The sequence below is a fragment of the Dromiciops gliroides genome, chromosome 6, assembly GCF_019393635.1.
Source record: "Dromiciops gliroides isolate mDroGli1 chromosome 6, mDroGli1.pri, whole genome shotgun sequence".
Lineage (NCBI taxonomy): Eukaryota > Metazoa > Chordata > Mammalia > Microbiotheria > Microbiotheriidae > Dromiciops > Dromiciops gliroides.
In genome coordinates, this window is record NC_057866.1 from 164,836,077 (window position 1) to 164,856,913 (window position 20,837).

General features: G+C 35.3%; 1 protein-coding gene across 1 annotated transcript in view; it reads right to left on the reverse strand.

Annotated features, from left to right (window-relative positions):
* Positions 1–20,837, reverse strand: part of LRBA (LPS responsive beige-like anchor protein) — a 762,673-nt gene that overhangs the window by 33,003 nt on the left and 708,833 nt on the right. Inside the window, 4 exon segments of the mRNA XM_043969784.1 lie at positions 2,599–2,766; positions 8,666–8,821; positions 12,952–13,014; positions 18,095–18,287. Coding sequence (XP_043825719.1) covers positions 2,599–2,766; positions 8,666–8,821; positions 12,952–13,014; positions 18,095–18,287 — 580 coding nt within the window.

The window sequence follows — 20,837 nt, forward strand, 5'->3', positions numbered from 1 at the left end:
ATCTGCAATAAATTCCTTAAACTTTCTGGACCTTTCATTCCTCATCTGTAAAATGAGGGGGCTGGTTCTGATGAGCCTGTATGGTCCCTTCAAACTCTAAATCTATAATCCTATAAAAGGGATATAATTTACTTTGAGGAAATTAATTTAGCAAATATACACTGCCATCTACCAGCATTTAACACAGACCTCTTGTGCTACTACTGCAGTCTTCTTCAATATAAACATGAGGAAGAGTTAATATTCACCATTCTCTAGACAAACTGAACCTGCAGCTGAAGTGCTTTATGAGTAACAGTCATTTGCTTGCCCAGAAAGCTGGTGTTTGTCTAGTGGTCTATTTGTTTAAAGGACTTGATTCTCAAACTATCAGATTATGGCATTGTTATATCATTGTTATTCCTATTTTACAGATTAGACTAATGGGTTTCCCAGTGTAAGAACAGAAGTTCTTAATAATAACAAATGGCATTTATATAGCACTTTAAAGTTTGTCAAGTACATACATGATTTCATTTGATATTCACAGCATCCTCATATGGTATATTGGTCACATTTTATAGATGAAGAAAATGAGACTGGTAAAGTGTCTGACGTGGGACTGGAACCCAGGTCTTCTTGATTCATTAACACTAAAGTTGCACTCCAAATTTAAAGCTCTAGCTCTTCAATGCTGTTCTTTAAAAGGCACCAATAATGAGCTCTCCCTCCCCACTTTTTAAAAACTGTATTACAGTCTCCTTTCAAAAATATTTGGAAATTCTTATTTCACTAAGTGGACTTTTTGAAAGACATCAACAATTAGTTGATGTGAAACACAATAATCCCAGAGATGCAAAAGTGTAACTCATGTATCATTAGGGATGCCTCAGATTTCATTCTAGAATGACCAAATCCCACATGGACACAATGATCAGCTCAAGCAAGTGAAGGTATCAACCCCAAACAATCATCTATCATCAATTCCATCATCCCCCTTGTTCACTACAAAGCTACCAATGAAAATGGTTTAAGAAAGGTAAGACTGGATTGACTTAAAGGTCTTCCTAAATATCTGGATATAAATAACGAAGTGACAAATTTAGCAATTATGACAACCTAAGGTAGTCATTATTTTCTGATGAGGGTAGGAAAAATGAGTTAAATTTGGGGAAGGTTAATAATAAAAAAGTACAATGTATTTTTATTCAAAATAACACTCAGAGGAAAAAGAAACCCTATCAACATAGGGTTAATGTATTTAGACTACATAGAAAATGAAGATGCAAAAGAATTCTCAAACTTGGTCTCAAAGCACAATACAGCACTGCACATTAGCCCTACATACTTTAAAATTCTTGATTCCCCTAATGTTTGGAGGGGATTCTCATAATTTGGTCTAAAACAAAGACATTTGCAATTCATCACAGAAAACATTTTGCTTAGGCACTACCATCATACAGCCTTTACTGATTACCTTTCATAATGTATTTCTGCAAACAGAATTGAAAACCTGTATCACAAAATCCCTTAAAAAAGGACTGATAGAATTTGCTCACCTACAAAAGATTCAAATTCCATAAAAGCATAGACAGATATTTAAGCACTATCTGTTAAAGTCAATGGGACATAAGATAGATTGTGAAGTTGTAGCTTGTTTTCTAATTGAGAGACAAAGTTGACATAAATAGGTACTACTGAACTGGGTAAAGATAACCTAGAAACATGTGCTTACCCTAACAAAATAAATTGCAACTTGCTTTAAATTAGGAAATTGTAAATATTTAAGAGCAGTTAAAATGCTCTACCTTGTGAAATAAAAATCTAATGCTATTCCTGCAGTAACTCTTCAATGTTGTCATAATCATTTTAATTAAATTCTCATTTTTCAGGTGGTCCCTTTAATTGTTTTTTTCCTACTACTTAATGTGTTTTTTTAAAGCCATTTCTTTTCCCCAGCTGTGTGTGATTGGTTTTAATGGTAGCTACTTCCTTTTTTGCCTTCTGTGAATTACACTTTTAAACGGTTGCACGTTTTGTGTTTTACTGCTTCAGTGTAGTTTCATAAAGAATTTTAAGGCTGTTGCTAAACATTTTCATTTCCCATCTGTAAAACTAAAAGTCAGTGAGAAATACTCCAGATTGGCCTTTTACAATCAGTTCTATTTTTTAATATATAAATGAAAGCACATTATTACACAGATTATGCAAAAACCTGGCTTATTTCTCCAAAATTTCCATTTTTATTTGTACTTTAAAAATAAATAGTTGGCAGACAAAATAATTTGTGGAATCTCTTTTGATTCTGGGTAACTGTCAATTGATGACACATTTATATTTTCATTGGTGGAATGCTTTTTTCTGTTAGGACTGAACTTTTCAGACCCTGAGGGAAACATGGAATCCAAAAATGTCATTTTAAGCTTGTGTTTTAGTTATCAGGGATCTCGAAATCTTAACGACACCACCTGGACCTTCTTTAATTTAAGCTTGAGAAATGAAAATTACTTGTTCATTTAATTACTTCATCACAAGAAAGAAAAAGGTATATTCAGTAAAAAAAAAATATTATTACCAGACACTTGTAAAAAGTTTTCTGGTAAAATAAGTTGTACTTACTGCCTGGGTTATCTCCAATTCCATTGTTTTTCCCATTCCAATACCAGAGAAGGAGTGTTGCATCTCGAGACCCAGAGAGAATATAACAATTTCCTCCAATATATGACTCAGATCGGGCAAGGCAAGTGACGACATCCCAATGTCCAAATACTACTTGTATCAATTTTCCTGAAATACAAAAGACTGATTGTTGGGCTACAAATGGCTGTTACTAATTAAATTGTATTTTTAGATGTTCATTAAAGCAAGGTAAAGAAGACATGTTTAGAATCAGAATTCAATGGGTTACTTCTGTATGTCTTAGAAAAATCACAAAATTGCCTATTTTAAGAAATATTCTTTAATTCTGACTTTTAACTCATTCAGTTTGGCCTCTCCCATTAGTTGTGATTAATAAGAGTTTACTTTACTGCATTCCATTTGCACTTTCTCAGATAATACATACATTTAAATGCAACAGGTCATGTGGGAATATTTCTAATGTTTACATACTGGAATTACATAAATTTGGAGAAAGAAGCAACTTATCATAGATTTCTAGATCAGTTGGGTAATTTCTGTTGTTCTTTTAATTATTTATATGGCTGAAATTCATTCCATAGAGGAAGTGATGAAAAACAAATGTATAGCTGTTTATTCAAAGGTAAATTTTCAGGAAGAGAATGAGGGGGAGTGAGGTGGAAAGAGGAAAAACCTTAATAAAACTGCATAACACAGGGAGATTGTATGTATATGCATGTGTGTCTATCTGTATACGTGTGTATGTGTATACACACATATATACACAAATAGATTATGTTAAAATATATAACATTTGTATGAACAACATGTACATACACACACAGGCACATGTACACACATATACACAAACACAAATACTGGCCTTCATTTATCTAGACATGCTGACACATAATTGTGGAAATTTTTGTAGGAAATTAAATCGCTATAGCAGCCCCTCCATTCTACGTCTACATCTCACTAGCTACCATTTTCCCACCAGACTGCCTCACTTCTAAAATTCATAAAATAAATAAATGAATGTTTTATAGAGTGTTTTAATGCATTAACATCCCCATGGGTTTCTATTTGAATAAAATTTTCAGCAGGGTCCCAGAAATGTTGTTCAAGGGCACAGGGAGAAAGCCTTCATGCTTACAAAATATCACTAATATACATGCACTGCTGATAAAAACTGTAGCTTCCCACAAGTGAAATCTAGGTTCTGTGAAAAGCAAGAATTTGTACCTGCTGCATACATATATTCGAGCTGCCAATAAGTATTAGTAAGAAAGTGTGATTACATTTAATGTGTTTTGGTGTCTTAAATTTTATTTAAACCATGAGGCTACTATAAGGAAGGATAGAGTTTTAGAAATCAAGTACAGAAATGAGAAAAATAAAGGGGAAAGAAAGGAGGAAAATGACTAAGTACTTTATTTAGTTGACTAATGCTTCTACAATGAAAATAATAACTCATGACTGACAACCTTGCACCCAAGTTTTAAAATTATATCTACTTCAACCTCAAATTATCATATTAACTATATATTTTAAAATCCTATAATTTAGTGGGAAACTATTTCCATCAAAAGCTTTTAAATATCCATACAAGATCAAAAACTCTCTCCGGAATTTTCAGGGTTTCTGATTTCCAATGGCCTCTAAATTAATACGATTTTCTTTTGTTTTAAAAATGAGCAAATTTCATTTGCAGATTTTATTTTAATTCTGATTCAAATGAGAATAAAAGTGGGGAAAAGTAATACAATTTTTTTCCTTTCATTAAAAAAGGCTTTTCTTTCATTTGTTAGAATATTTCTGATCCTTGAACCTAACTTTTTTAAGGTACTTGAAAGGTACAAAAGGAAATCATGTTTGGTCCCTACCCTTCCCATCTTTGAGCTGGGAAAATAAAATACAAATCACAACTATAAAGCAAAAGATGAAGCTATGAAAGAGAATTAGCATAAAGAATAGTACATATAAGGTGTGATAAATGACACCATATTGCAGCATATTTTTATTAGTACAAATAGAAATGAAATAATTTTGCACTTGGAGACATGAATACCTGGGTTCCAATACCACTTCAAGCACTTACCAGCTATGTAATCTTGGCCAAGTCACTTAACTACTCTATATCTCAGTTTCCTCATTTGTAAGTTGAAGGCACTGAACTAAATCCGCCTTTAAAGTCTATGCTTGATGTCCCTCCGGTTTCTCTGCTCTTCAGCAGTGCAGGAATTTGGGCCTTTCTCTGTACTATGAAGCCTATGGAGCCCAGGACTGATTGAAAGGATGTAGAAAGGGAAAGCTTCTTGGAGGAAGTGACATCTGGCAGCTAACCAAAGTGTAAGTAGGAAGTGACTACTAGCTCCATACTGGAAATTCAATGGGTATGGCAAATGCAAGTGCCCAAAGCTGAAAATGGGGCCTATTTAATTTGGTGAAATGGACATCATTATTTGGACGTGAATTTCATCCTTCAACAGCAGAGGATAACATATAGTAGAAACAGGAAATTACTATACCATCAGACTAAGAAAAAACATTCTTCTGTATACACTGTGATATTGCAAACTGTTTTTAAGTTTCACCAGTAGAAAGAACAATTTGTAGTCTTTTCACAACCCCTTAGGTTGTGAACAATTTCAAGATGGCTTAGGTATTTAAAGAGATTAACCTTATTATTCAATTTTAGAAAATATTATTACCTTGCATTTCCCTTTTCTGCTTCTAATGGCCTTCCCCTCAAGTTTATTTTGTGATAGTGAGGTAGCTGGGGTTCATTCCTCCTAAATAAATCTTAGCATATGAATACCTGCTGTTCACTTTCATAAATTATTTTCTGATAATCTCATGAGTTCCTCAACCTTTTTTTGTTTCCTTTAATACTAGCCCACCTCTACACACACTAATATCAAATAATACCACAAGCACTAGGATATCCCTTTTTTGACAGAACACATTTTCTAGTTAATGTTTTATTTGACAGCTGTGCTACAAATAAAAAAAAATCAAGCTCAGGACACTGAATTACTGAATCTAAAAGGCTGTTTGAAAATAATTCCCACTGCTGGGGGAAGGTTTTATTGTTGCCTCTCTTGTACTAGTTGTGCCCAGAAAACATGATTTACGTTAAAAGAATTTCCTGTTACCAAAAAAAAAAAAGTTTTTTTTTTAATCCTGCAATCTAATAAGGGAAGAGGTTTTTTTTAAGTGCTAAAATATAATTGAATTCAACATTTGTGATAGCTTTGTCATTACACATTAGTGATCACATAATCTTTTCCCCTTGCTCTTCTTGGGGGAAATATTCAACTATAATATTCTTGCTTTCATTTTTTAAAAAAGGAAAGAAACAAAACACACACACAAAAATACTTATGGTGAAAGCCACACTAGATTTTGTCTGGTTCACAGGATATTAAGAAACCAAAAAGAAAATACAAAAAAAGTTTTTTAGTTATTTCTTCACAGGCTTTTCTGGCAGATATAAATATTTTGTTTTTTCATCCTCTGGGGCAAGATTAGTTCCATCCAAATGAAGTTTAAAAATAAGTAACTGTTAATGAATCCATTAAAGTAACACATCTGTATAGATTAAAAATTCCACACAGATAAAGACTTAGAGCTGTGTTTATTTTTTTGGTGAGGGTGGAAATGTGTGTGTGTGTGTGTGTGTGTGTGTGTGTGTGTGTGTGTGTGTGTGTGTGTGTACACACATATATATACATATACCTACATACACAGAGAGAGAGAGAGAGTGTCCCAGAAGTCTCAGTGTAGTTTTAAGCTATTAGTTTAATAGTTTTTCATCCTCTTTAGTTTTAACAGCTTAAAAATGCACTAAGACTTTGTTGGACACCCTGTGTACTGGAGACATGGAATAGGGTTAGAAATCTAAAACAGGGTATCTTTACAACAAAACTAATCAAAGTCTTTTTCTATTTTGATCATGTAGGGCAATGATTACATGAAGAAAACCTGGGCCTTTTATAACCCTTTCCTTTATTATTTTAGGATCTATTATAATTTAAACTTTAAACTTCAATAAAACCAATTAAATTCACTTTAGAATAATTTATCTATGAATAACCATTTCCTCAGCCACTCTGAGGTTCCACCTTCAGCTTCCTTTGTCTGCTTACCTCTGTAATTCCAAACCTCTTTATTTTATTTTTAAATTTTTTTTGCGGGGCAATGGGGGTTAAGTGACTTGCCCAGGGTCACACAGCTAGTAAGTGTCAAGTGTCCGAGGCCAGATTTGAACTCAGGTATTCCTGAATCCAGGGCCGGTGCTTTATCCACTGTGCTATCTAGCCACCCCCCCAAACCTCTTTATTTTTAAAACAGTAGCATACCACCTACTTAAAAAAATACTACCTCACAACCATCATAACAAATAATCTCAAGAGTCGAGTTTGTAATGTGATATAACAGATGCATTAAATGCAAGATCAAATTATGTAAGAGTGATAACCACTGCTCTAAAGGGAGGGTTAAAATGTGAATGGCTAAATCAGAGGAAATATAATGGGAATATTTTGTGAAAAAGTCGTCACTTGTATAGTATTTCTTAGTAAAATAATGGGTACAACTTCTAGTAAAGCTTCAATTATGCAGAATCCATTAAACCTTGAAAGTGTCAGGTTTGTCCTCTGCATTATCCTTATTGGAAAATGATTAAGAAAAAAAATGCTGATATGAAAAATTTAGTTTTAAAAACACAAGCAGAAAATCCCTCACAAAATCAATTTTAAGGAAATTTCTAAGGGTCAGTACATATCTACTTAAATCTCCTATTCTTGTTATTTAATTGAGATTAAGAATGATGATCCCAAGGAAGCTCAAGATCTGAATAATAAAGATTAAATTATATTCTTAGTCAATTATCTAGTAAGGTAGGAAAATATATTCTGAAAGGATTGTCAACAGGGTAGTAACAAAAAGGATTGTCTGTGAAACTTCTAGGTAACCAAAAATTTCAATTAAACAGAGCACTGTATTCCTAAAATATCCCAAGATTTTACTAGTTTATAATGTCAATTTTAACATTTGAGTTGTATATATCTATTATATATTTCACAGAATCATACAACTAGAGGGACTATGGCATTCATTTAGTCCAGTATTCACCAATGACTTCGTAGACACTAATATTTCATTTTTCCTTTTTAATTATTTAATAACCCACCTTTCATACTATTATTTTTATTAGTAATCTTTTAATCTTGTATTCTTTTCTAGAGGCTCTTAAAATACTTCAGTTTGGAACATAACTAGACTACATAAGTCCTTCAGTATGTTTTTCTTTAACCTGGAAGAAACTCTTTCCCCTAACATGCAAAGCTTTACAGAAACTCATTATATTAGTTCTCATGGGGTAACACCGTTGAGCATGGTGCGTCCCTTAGGCAGATGCATGCAAATGAATATACAGGCCTGGTACTTTTATGCTATCTTAACAAGAGCTCCTGTCATGCATAAAAGCAGGAGTCAGCTACTTTTCTTCATGATGGTGTAGTTTTTAGCAGGATTCTATGCAGAACTGGGTAAAGGAGAAGAAAAATCGACTCCCAAGAGGTATGCTTAATGAGACTTTGAAGGAGGCAAAAAACCTTCTATATAAAATAACACCAAAGTGGGAAAACACTATATGTGTGTGTGTGTGTGTATATGTATATGTATATGTACATGTGTGTGTACTCTCCATAAGCACATAATATACACAAGTACATGCTATTTACATATAACAACTACCTTCAAAAAAATGATTAGCCATGCTGCAAATCCATTTTAGTTGAAAAATCTTTGACTAGAAAAAGAATACTAAGGGTTAACTTCACAGTGGCCTACAGTGACCATACCTTGGATGGAATAAAAAGGAAAAGTATGGTTTTCCTCCCATATGTGTATGTGTATAAGTATGTATTCATACATACGTACATATTTTACAAATCACAAATAGGCCATTCTTGTTTGAAGGAAGAATATGAGGAAATATTATAAGCATATCAGTGTTTATTCATATAAATAGTTGAGTGGTAAAAAAAAAGACAGTTACCTGTGTCTGTAGAATAGACCCGGAAACTCTTGTCCCAGAAACCACAGACAAGAATATAGCGGTTGTCAGAAGTAATGACAAAGCACTGGGAGTGGACCTGAATCCTCTGGTCTAAAAGGTCAGTGATTTGCCTCCTGTGCATGCCTGTATTGCCAGCTGTGAAGAATGAAAAAGAAACAACTAAGTACACACAAAGAAACACATTTTTTTTTTTTTTGCAGGGCAATGAGGGTTAAGTGACTTGCCCAGGGTCACACAGCTAGTAAGTGTCAAGTGTCTGAGGCCGGAATTGAACTCAGGTACTCCTGAATCCAGGGCCGATGCTTTACCACTGCGCCATCTAGCTGCCCCCGAAACACTACATTTTAATTATACAATTTGGGAAAGTGGGGGGGGGGGGGAGTGTACAAGCAAGAGATTTAAATATAAGAATACTTGTTTTTTAATTTAAGACACTATTCCCCCCCCCCGCCCCGCCCCAATACATGTATTTGTTCCAAGAATGTGAGTAGCCAAATTCAACATCCTAGCAAAAATGTCTTTGCCTAGGGGAAAGAAACATGTTACAATTTTAAAATAGTGTACAATCCACAGAACATGCATTATAGCTCTTGGGTAAGTCTAAACTAGATTACAATCACAAGACTATATCACAGATCACTTTGTATTCCTGACAATCTCATTACAACTATTGTCATGAGAATGGAGTCATGTTGTGACAGACTATTACCTTTAACATTTTGTCACAAGGAAAAGATATTAGAATTTAAATGTCACATATTCTGTGAAATATCACAGCATCTTGTACTACTTTAGCTCTAACGGGTCTTTAATTTGACTAGATGTGCAATCCCAATCCCCTGTTTACAGGAGCACCATCATGTAAAGAAGGAGGAGAACCACTATTTATTAAAGATATGTGTAATTGAAAAAGTTGAAGCAGAGAGTATTGCTGTTTTCCTGAATCTTATTTAAGCAATAAAACAAGACAGAGTGACTAGCACACAGTGTTTCCAAGCTGCTACAGAATACGTGGATTGGAGTTTATCTGAAGGTATAAGGGCAGACAGAGTGACGTCGAGACACACGGGAAGGGTAATAATCCTCTGAAAATAGACTACCAGGAGTGCCATTATCAGAAAAAGAAATTATACTCAATAAGCCCTTCTTGATATTATAAGGTTAGCTATGTAGAAAGCTTAAGTTTCCAGGGTCCTAAAGGATGTTTCAACACCAACTTTCCTATTCAAATAAGCTCACTTTTTCTGGAGAAAAAAACTGGTGCTGAAACAAAATAAGAAGTGATGAAAAGGTAATATAAAAATCCTTTCCAACTAAGTTTCTTTCTGTGGTCTTTAGTTTTCTGAAAATACAATGTATTTGCTATTGATGAGTATGGTCCAGGTGAAGAGATAAGACTCAGGAAGTAACAGCAAAGACAAGCTATTCTACAACATCTTCAGCACTAAAATGGTTTAGGTGAAAAATTCATATGTAAACTTCTAATCAGGAAAAGTAAATCTAAATACAACTCACTAAAAGCATTAGTTTCATGTTGAATTTTGGGGATTTGCATTTGTGTTTTGTTTTTAGGGGGGAGAGAGGGTAAAGGATAGAGGACAACGTGTGTTGAGAAAAGAAGTTATTTTCAAATTAAAGTCATGCCAATATCTATTGCAACTTCATGCCTGGAAGGGTACTTCATAACTAGTATTGAATGATGTGGGCTTCTGATGCCTCTTGAGCATATGAGTCAGTTTGCAATTTGGTCAGCAGCAGTTAGTTACAAATGTAAGAATTTTTGTGGGGTAAGATCTTCTCCTCCCTACCCTCAGAGCATCAAATGCTATAAAGTGAAAATAAAATATCTTTAGTCATAACTTTGAAGCCTGGGAAAGGCAATGCTGTTTTTTGAAGGAAAAGGAATGTCAAAGAGATGCATTTTTGGTGTAGTAGTCCCATACAAATCTGTTCAATTCCAGGAGACCAAGAAATGGAAACAAAATGCGAAGTGTTTCCTACTTAACTATTATAGAATTAGCATTCCAAATAAGGGTTATTCAATGTTTGTACAAATCTGTACCTATGTTATCTTTGTTCTAATTATGTAAACTTTTAGCTGGCAGGAGGCAAGTCATTTTGGAAGACTGTGAATGCTCAAAACAGTCATAAGTATGTGGGTGTATGAACTTTGGCCAAGTGACAAAAATATAATATTGATTCATGGTTCTCAAACATTCAAATGAACTTTTACCAATAAAATGTCGACTTGGAGTAGATATGGAATTTAACATCATGATATCCATCATTTCAAATACTTCTACTTAACTGTATATAATTTAACTCACTGTCATCAACTAAACCTTAGTAATTTAAAATAAGGGTCACAGATGAGGTTAAAGTAATACAAATGACATATGCATATTCTACAATATTTTAAATTAAAATCCTCAAATTTTCATCATAAACTAAAATTTTTATGGGACCAGCAAGTAAAATAACAATGAAAAACCTAAATTTTACAATAGATTTATTTATCTATGATAACATGGAAGAATTAAGTATTGAATTTAGGTTTTAAGTTTAATTAAATTGAAATTATTTATACTTTATATATGTACATATATACACATATATAAAATATAAAAAATTATGAATTAAAGAACTTCGAACTACTTAAGTTTAATAATCTATTATACAATACTACATTTATCTAAAGTAGAAATAAACTTAAGAAGACTCAGAAAATAGGTTCTTCTGTTTCTCCAATTAAAAAAAATAACACCCAACATACCCTATAATGATTAAAAATGTTAGAAACTTATTTAATGTGGTATTCCAGGATTTAGGCAAAGAATTCCATGGCTCCACTGGAAGTATTCTTTGATGATATGTGTTTGAACTTTGGAAAATTAATAAATTAGTTGGCTCTGACCTTATACTCCCTCCAGTCTATCACAATAATAATTTATGAATGGCAGCACTTTTGCCCTACACTGAAGTAAAGAAAGGTTTTAAGGTAGGAAAAAAATGAGTGGCTGTGTCTAGAACAACTTGGATTTTTTTAAAAAATCATCTATTTCATAATTACAGGCTGTAATGTAACATCCTAATTTAAAACAAAATGAGCTAGGGAAATGAAAAGCTGAAGAAGAATTCAAACACTAGTGCTAATAATATCCTCCCATAATTTGGGGGAAAATACTAGTTCTTCCATTTCTAAAACTATTATTGAATGGAGGAAAAGATATTGCAACTATTTTTACGTCCACATTCCCTACCTTGTCATAGTTTTCAAGGCCAAGATGTAACATTGCAAGTTTGGGCCAAACCACATTTGATCTCTGACCATTCAACATTTAAGGGTGTAAAATGCTAATATGGACATATAAAGTAATCAAGCATGAAAGGCACAAGAGCAAATTTGTATCTCAATGCTGTATGTACAATAGATCAGCATTTCATCTCAAAAGGGGTCTCTCTGTGGCCATCTCTTCTCCTCTTCTCTCTTCTCACTTTTCTCTTTCTCTCCCTTTCATTCTCTCTTCTCACTTTTCTCTTTCTCTCCCTTTCATTCTCTCTCTCTCTCTCTCTCTCTCTTTCTCTCCCCCCCTTCTTTCTTTCTTTCCTTCCTTCCTTCCTTCCTGTTTAACCTCCAATGGTGATCTACTGGGCTGCTGGGCCCCAGGAAAATGAATACTAATATCTTAACATTGCTATTGGTGGGGCAACATATTTCAACTTTGAAACTGCTCTGCGAATGCACATTAATCCCCTCAGCCCGTATGGCGGGTCTATGAAGAAAGGATTGATCTCCTTTAATGATGAAGCCCTGGCACCACGGTTTTATTTTTCACCACACAGTGTTGCTAAGAACCCCACTGTTATTATGAAAATTTCCCCAGCAAAGGAGCTCCATCACATTACCGGTGCACCGATTCATCATAACGTGCCTCGCTCCTGCTCATCAACAAGTCTGAGTGATGAAAAGATCCAATATTATCCTGACAGTACTTCATGCGCATTCTCAATCACACATTATTACAGCATCCATATTAATTTTCAGTGACACGCGTCCTAGGCCTGTTCAAATTAGGCAAACCAACGAGGGGGAGTTGATGAAATACCAGCATAGCCACAGCTCATTGCATTCCAATTTGCATGCAAATGGTTTATCAGGAAAATTCCATTCCCAGCAACCAGCAAGTGAAAAACAACCGTAATCTACACTTCAGGGCCACCATACAGAGCTTAATGAATCGCAAAGAGAGAAGGAAGTGACAGACCTATGAGAGGATCGATTTCCACTGGCAGCTGGTATGGCTGGTCCTGTACAGCACCTTGATGAGCTGGAATTCACAAAAGATTAAAAAAAAAATCTGCATTACTTTTCATATTTCAAACCATGTAAAAATACTTAAGTCAAATCTCATGTGCAATTGGTTTCTAACCCTCCAAATCTCTTACAGTTTTGTCAAATTTAAAGAAAAAAATCCAGGTGCTTTAATGGACAGTTTATTAAACATTTATTTTAGATTAGTGCTGTTCTGAACGGGTGCCATCACCAGTGGCTCCGGTCCTGGGCCATAAGCTATAGCAGATGCTTGACTGGCAACCTCTGATGCTGCAACAAAACAAAATTAAGTGGTAAAGAGCACTGAAAACAAAATGTGACAGCCATCTGCTGACTGGAGCAAATACTCTTTTTTTTGTTGTTGTTATTTCCTAAAAAGGCATCTTTGAATGTTGCAGCACAAAGGACCCGCAAAAATGTCAATTTATGACAGAGAAAGGGAAAGCTCCAAGTCAGGGAACATTTAATGTTTCATCCATCACTTAAAATCAATCAATTGAAAGTCTGAATAAAAATAAAGAAAACCATTTTGCAGATAAATGTTTTCGTTAAATGCATTTGGCTGAGTTACATTCCTAACGATCAAACTGGTGTATATGTGTTTTAAAGTTTTATTAATATTTGCTATTTCTGCTTTGATTTAAAAATACTCAGAAGCAGAAGAGTAAATGGAATCAATATCTACTATAGGCAATATGCAATCTTCTCAAAATGATTCTGAATAATACAGGCACACTGTTAGCTCTGCAATTTAAAAGTGCTTGGTACACATAGTCTTTCCCTATAAATAGTGGTGGACCTAAGGGTGGAGTGGAAAGAAAGAGACTGGAAGTCAGTAGATGGAGATCTGGGCTCTGGATTCAGTTGAGTAACAACCTATGTAACATTCAGCAAGTCACTTTCCCTTCTCTGGGCCTCATTTACCACAGCTAGAAGACGAAGACCATCTCTAAAGTCGGATCATCGCGTTTTTGCTTACTTGGTTGCAACCGTGGTTTCCTTGGTGTAGAAAACTCTGCAGTAAGGAAATCTCTTTCCTCCCAATGCAGCTTTGTAGACGCCCTTAAACTCAGTCTTGGAGAGTCTGAAGCACTGAGAGCTTAAGTGATTTGCCCAGAGTTGTATATTTAACACGTATCAGAAAAGGGACTTCAACCCCCAATTTGGTGACTCTATCTACTGCATCATGCTGCCTTGTATGATTCTATCTAATATTTCATCTAGAGGGCCCAACATCTGTTACTTGGGGAAACATACTACGCATTCAGTATACTTGATTTTTTATACAGTTAAATTACCTCATAGTTGCTGCTATGCATCCAAGACTTCTCTAAGTAACTTCTTTCCATTCAGCTACTATCCCCACCTCCCTCTTCTTTTCGTGAGTCCCTGAGTTTTGCCATTGGGGTTTGGGCAGTATGAAATTTCTGATTAGGAAGCTGACAGTGGGGACAGAATCTTCACAGATGCTTAGTAATCTTAACTTCGGTCTAATGCTACCTGAGCATATCCTCACAGATCCAGTGCATCTCCATCTCCCACTGAGACTTTTCATGGCCCACAGAGATACAAGAGTCAGGGTGTGAATACAAGTAAGTATGATATTGTGGGGTCCAATTTGGTGTAGTTAATGCTTGAGCTTTAGCAAAAGCAAAAGGGAATTCATATACATCTTGAAGATTTTACTCAAAGGAAGGACGTGAGCTAGAAGCAGCAGCTGAATGGAATAGCTATAGGTACTTACAGAAATTATGGGTGCAAAGCAGCACTGGTTGGATGCTCTGATAAGAAATCCAAGCGTATGGTATGAGCAGTGTGTTTCTCAAAGGGAGAGTTACTGAGTCTTCTGTGTTGTAACATCCCAATAAGCATGTGAAGGTAAACATAGGTGACGAGATCTATTTAAAGATAGCTAAGAAGATCTGGTCACGGGGGCAGCTAGGTGGCACAGTGGATAGAGAACCGGCCCTGGAGTCAGGAGTACCTGAGTTCAAATCTGGCCTCAGACACTTGACACTTACTAGCTGTGTGACCCTGGGCAAGTCACTTAAACCTCACTGCCCTGCCAAAAATTTTTTTTAACTTAAATTTAATTTAAAAAAAAAGAAGATCTGGTCACATTTCCTCATTTCTCATTTGGTACTCTTTAGGAGATTCTGGGGCTTCTTTGACTGACTTCTCCAAGCCCCAGTAAGCTCATTATTGGGATAATGTCATCATCCCTCAAGATCTCATCAGCCTTGATACTCCAACTCAGCACTACCCTCGGGCCTCTCGGGTGGGGCCACGAACTCCAAATTTCCATTTCAGGAGGGAGCTCAGCTCGAACCTCACCTGGCTGTACTTCTCAGAGACTTCTGACTGACTTCTCCACCATGCCCTCTGCTTCGGGTACCTTCTCCTCCCTTTTGTATTTTGTCTTCTCCCGTGAGATAGGAAGTTCCTTGAAGGCAGGGGCTGCTTCTTTTTTGCTACTTGTAACACCTGCACTTAGCATAGTGCTTAGTTCACAGCAGGTGCTTAATAAATGTTTATTAACTTTTGACTGTTAAGCATATCTTCACTAGAATGGAGTAATTGATTAATATGTGTGGAGGCAGAAGACTGGAAAAATGTGGAAACTAAAGTTTAAAACTGCAGAAAAATAATCTACCATGTCACTTACTGCTCTAATGTTACATAGTCATAGTTTGCCATGGGGTTTTTTTGTGATCTATGGGATCATTATACAATATAAACTAGCTAGATACATATACCCAAAACGTTTTTCCTCAACTCTAAGAAGTATGCATCTACAGACTCAGAGAATAACTATTTAGATGGTACTTTTGTATCTGTTAACACTTTCTGAATGTAGAATAGATAAATAAGAAATATAGATATCTATAAAATATATTAAACTCTATTGCAAAATAGGAATATAATATATATTTATAAATATGCATACAATTAACTATGAAAGAAAAACTCATATGAAGCCTGGATATAAGTACAGTATACTTGTCTTAACATTTTTCAAAAATTGGACCTGTAATTTCATTGGTACAGAAAATACCTTGTGGGAAACTTCCTGTACCCACAAAGGTCAGTTCCTGCTCTCCAAATTATTATCTGAGAGTTATCCATAAGTGAAGCACCTTGTCCAGGGCCACACAACCAGTATGTGCTACAGAAAGACTTTATCCAGATCTCCCTGACTCTGAGGCCCACCCTCTCCATTACTTACCTCAACCTATATTGTTCTACTTTTACTTAATTGATATTTTCTAATATAATCATGTAATTTGCCACATTAAAGCTTAAAATTTTCTAAGCTATTTTGAAACCTATAGCCCTGTTTTCTCTCAGTGCTGTTTTATAAACTCTTTGGTGCTATATCATAAATGTAAGTTATTGTTGTTATTTCATCTTCAGTTGGTTGCTGTTATATGCATCCCTCAGGGTCCCACTGCAGTTTTTCACAATTCCCCATAGGGCAGATAAGGAAACTGGCAACAAAGCCTTTACTCCTGCTCTACGGAGGAATGTTACTATGGACAGTTTCTTGTATCACTTGCATTCAAGGATTTTATTAATAGATCTATATCCCCTCTCCCCCCACCCAAAAAAAACCCCAACCCAACAACCCTAGCTTATCTATGGTAACCTCAAGGCCTTATACAAATTGAGTTGAAGGGTCTCTGACCTGAAACATAGGAAAAGCTCTGAAGTCCTCATTTCTATGCCTAGTGATGGTATATGTCATATTTGTGAACATTATTGTCATTTTTACAGGTAGGAAAAGAAAGACCAGGTTAAGAGAGTTAAGAAAACATTAATTTTGGCTTTAATTTTTAGGCCTAACTATTATGCTTCTATCACCTGATTTAGAAAAACCACGTGACTGACTCAGATTTATGAGCATGTTATATTTTTACTATATGGCAACTTTCTAACTTGACGTCAAAGATGATTCTGGGTGACACATGCAATCACTTTAGATGACTCCTGCTTCATATTTAAATAGCTGGTTAAAAGATGATATTTACTCCATATTGAATTGTATGCAGTTGTGCACTGGATTTGTAGTGATGGGCCCTTTAATTGAGTATATACTCAGGTCCCTATTTGTTTGTTTTTATTCTAATGTCAATTCAGTTCTATTCAATTCTAAAAGCTCTTGCACTTAGTTTGATATAAAGCCATGGTCCCAGAGACTTTATATCTTTCCAATCACTTTAGTTACTCTAACAAGAAGTGCTTTATGTATGACACTGCCAAGCTTTGCAGATGTTTCCACAATTTAAAGAGACTATTCAAACTCATCTGCATAGCTTGCTGTCTAAAATAAAAGCTTAATAAAGGGCCAACAGTTTCAAGGAAATTTTTAATTCCCTTTTTCTTCTCTCTATTCTTTAAATAAAAGAAACAAACTATCTGGGCAAATATTATAATGCTGTCTCCCCTAAATAATAGTGACCATTTTATATTTAACAACAGAACAGAATCTTGTTTTGAGTGTATCATATTCTAGTCTGACCTAAGTGTTAAATGTAATTAAGATAAAATGTGTTATTCTATAGGGACATTATTGACCCCATATCTTGTTTTTTTCCAGAGTTTAGGCAGATCCTTTCAAAATCTCTTGTCTAGTTCCCCATCCCTTCTCCTTATTACTTTCTTTCCCTTTATGATCAAGCTTGCTGGGGTGCAATCATAGAAAAGGAGGGGGTTTGTTTTACTCAAATGCAGAACGTAAGCTCCTTGAGGTCAGGGACTTTGTCTTGTATTTATTTTGTGCTCCCTCATTCATATATCTGCATATATGTTTCATGTGTATGTATCTGTATGTCTCTACACACATACATGTACATGAATGCATGCATATCTGTGCTATATGGGAAAGATGCCATAAACAGCCATTGTACTGTACACCTTTGATGGAATTCTTCAAGTGGAGGCCAAAGGGTCCGACTCATGTTTGCAAAGTGAAGTTCAAACTTTTGTGAAAGAAAAGAAAATATTTGAAGTAGATGTCATGATTTAACATGGCCTATAATGTTTACTCCAGCTCAAGATGGTATTTCTTTACTCACCAGGAAGGTTGTGCCACTTGTTCACAGCAAATAGCCTGTTAGCAGTGACTGTGATCACAGCAGGAGCAGCCAAGCCAGGCTGGGTGTTGGCTGCCACATGAGTGACAGGGGAGTTGGATGGGAACTTTAGGACCATGATAACATCCTGCTGAGCTTGGTCTGTGAACATCAATGGACTCTGCAGGAGGAGATACTGTTGAGTGGGCATGACAAGACCCCAAATACATACGAAAGAAGAGACAAGGAGAAAACAAGAAGAGAGAGGGTATAGGAAAAGAAGGGGAAGAATAGATTAAAACAAGCAAGCACCACTAGCAGCTCCAAGTGAAAGCATTAGACAGGCTAGAGGAAACAAGATTTTTTTATTTTATTTTAAAAAACATACTCTTTGAAATTTTCTGTTTGGAATAATGGATTTAAGTGGGGAAACTTCATCCATGCCACTGGCTCAGACAAAACAAAACAAAACAAAAAACCCAAATGCTGGAAAACTAGAAAGTTTTCCCAGTTAATATTCTAGAGAGATAGATTATGTAGTATTTATTAAACAGTTTCCAATTGCCTGTTATTTGCCAACGAGCCATCTTTTGGCTCTATAGAGGTAATATACCGAAGAAAGTGTGAAATAGGCAAGAGTCAAGGAAATTCCCAGAGACCACCAAAAGTTGTGTTGAGTTGGCATGGAGATTTTGACAAACTGAATAAAGAGAAAATAAAAATATATTTACATAGAGTACATTTAGATGGCATACAGACATTATTACAGGTAAAGAAATAACTTATAGGTATAATACACAAACTTAATTATAAACCAGTTTCAAAGCAAAGTATAATTAAATGAACTAGTAAAGACAATATATTTATATACTGCACATAGTCATAAACACCACCCTATTGTAATGCAAATGTATTTTCTTCTTGTAGCAGTTAATTGTAAAGAGAAACACCTAAATTACATCTTCCCCCTCCCAATGTCACAAAACAGAGTTCCTGGGTTGCTTTTTTTCCTAGCTCTCCTTTGAATACTTGATAGTAATTGAAATTGATAACTCGACACTGACTATTCTCATGACTACTATCAATATAAATCTTAATATCTGCTAAGGATTTGGAAAATTCCTCCAACTTGTATGTCAAAATCCAGGACACAGCATAAAAGATCATACAAACCAGTCAGCTTTATGTGGCAGTAGTAGGCAGTGGTATAATTACACCGGACATTTTCAGACACTCTCCCCTTCCACATCTACTTTTTAAAATCTGATCAGAATTGTCAAGAATGGAAAAAGTCTGATGAAGTTCTCTTGGCTGCCTTCCTAGTGCCATATTTCAATACACCAGGTATATGTGAATGTATAAATGCATACATTTAATATATATATTTATTCAGAACTGCTAATAAAAAATTAAATTCATTTGCATTTTTATTATCAGTCCTTTTAAAAAAGTTATTAAGAGTACTTAGAAAAACATATTGCACTAAGAATTCCTATTTGCACTCTTTGCATAAAGGTGTAAATAAAGGCAACTAATAAGCTACCCAGACACCCTTCTGAGCAAGTGGCTAAAAGCCAATCAATATTATGAGTTAATCCTCCCTGGATGCTCATTCAATTAAAGGTGTCAGTAATGCCTCATCTGATGTGGCCTCAATTAAATCCAACTATCTGATGGTGTGAAAACACAAGGGGATACAGCAACAGCAGCAGACCCAGACAAATAGGCAGCCTTCGTGTGGCTGCTAATTACTACACCTGGTGTATATTATGGTTTAGGCACTTAACACAGCACGGAGCAACTTTAATTTCTGCTGAATTCACGGCAGAGGCAGAGGACCCTAATTTGAACTTTAGTAAATAAAATGAAAACACACTTCTGCATTTAAAAACTCTACTTCCCAATATGGAAATTCTTATTCCTTAATGTCATGGGGGGTGGGGAAAGCACTCCAGAATTGTTTTAATTAATTTTGTGCATTATCAACCCCAGATAAGAAACAATCAACAGCAAACAACATGACCTATGAACTGGTCTGTGAGATACCCTAAGTCATATATTTTCAAAATATTTGCATATGCTACTAATGAAGAGAATTGGAGCATAATAGAAATCATGGAAGGAAGTTCATGCATGTTTATCTACTTTGATGGACTGCACTAGAAAATAGCATGTTTTAAACTAATTCCAGTATTTGTGCTTAACACAAACAAACAAGCTTAAATCTCCTGAAAGTTGAAAGAACATATTGTTTACATTGTCGAGTTTCTTTGGTATGCCAACTATTGGCTGCCCAGTAGGAACAAGTCATTTCCAAAGGGAACTCTTGACCTTTATCATGAGCTGCCCTTTTTTTACCCCTCAATGCAGTTTCCTGGATGTGGCCCCTACAGTAAATGGTCTTGCGTATTACATTATGTGCAAAAAAAAAAAAGTATGAATAGCACTATTCCCATACTTTCTGCATACCCTGAACTGGTAGGAATAGCTGGAAGCAACTAGATTAGTGGAACAACAGGGAGAATGAGATTTCCAGGGATAAGCCATGTCATTTTACCATGGACACAGGTCTCTGCAGGACAGACAATGTGGAATAAATGAACAAGCACTGTCTTAGCCTTCTAAGGATCAAGGCTCAAATTCCAGCTTGAAAAAAATATATATATAGCCATATATATCCACATATATCAGCTCTGAGACTCTAGACAAGGCACTTAACCTATCTGGGCCTCAGTTTCCTTCTCTG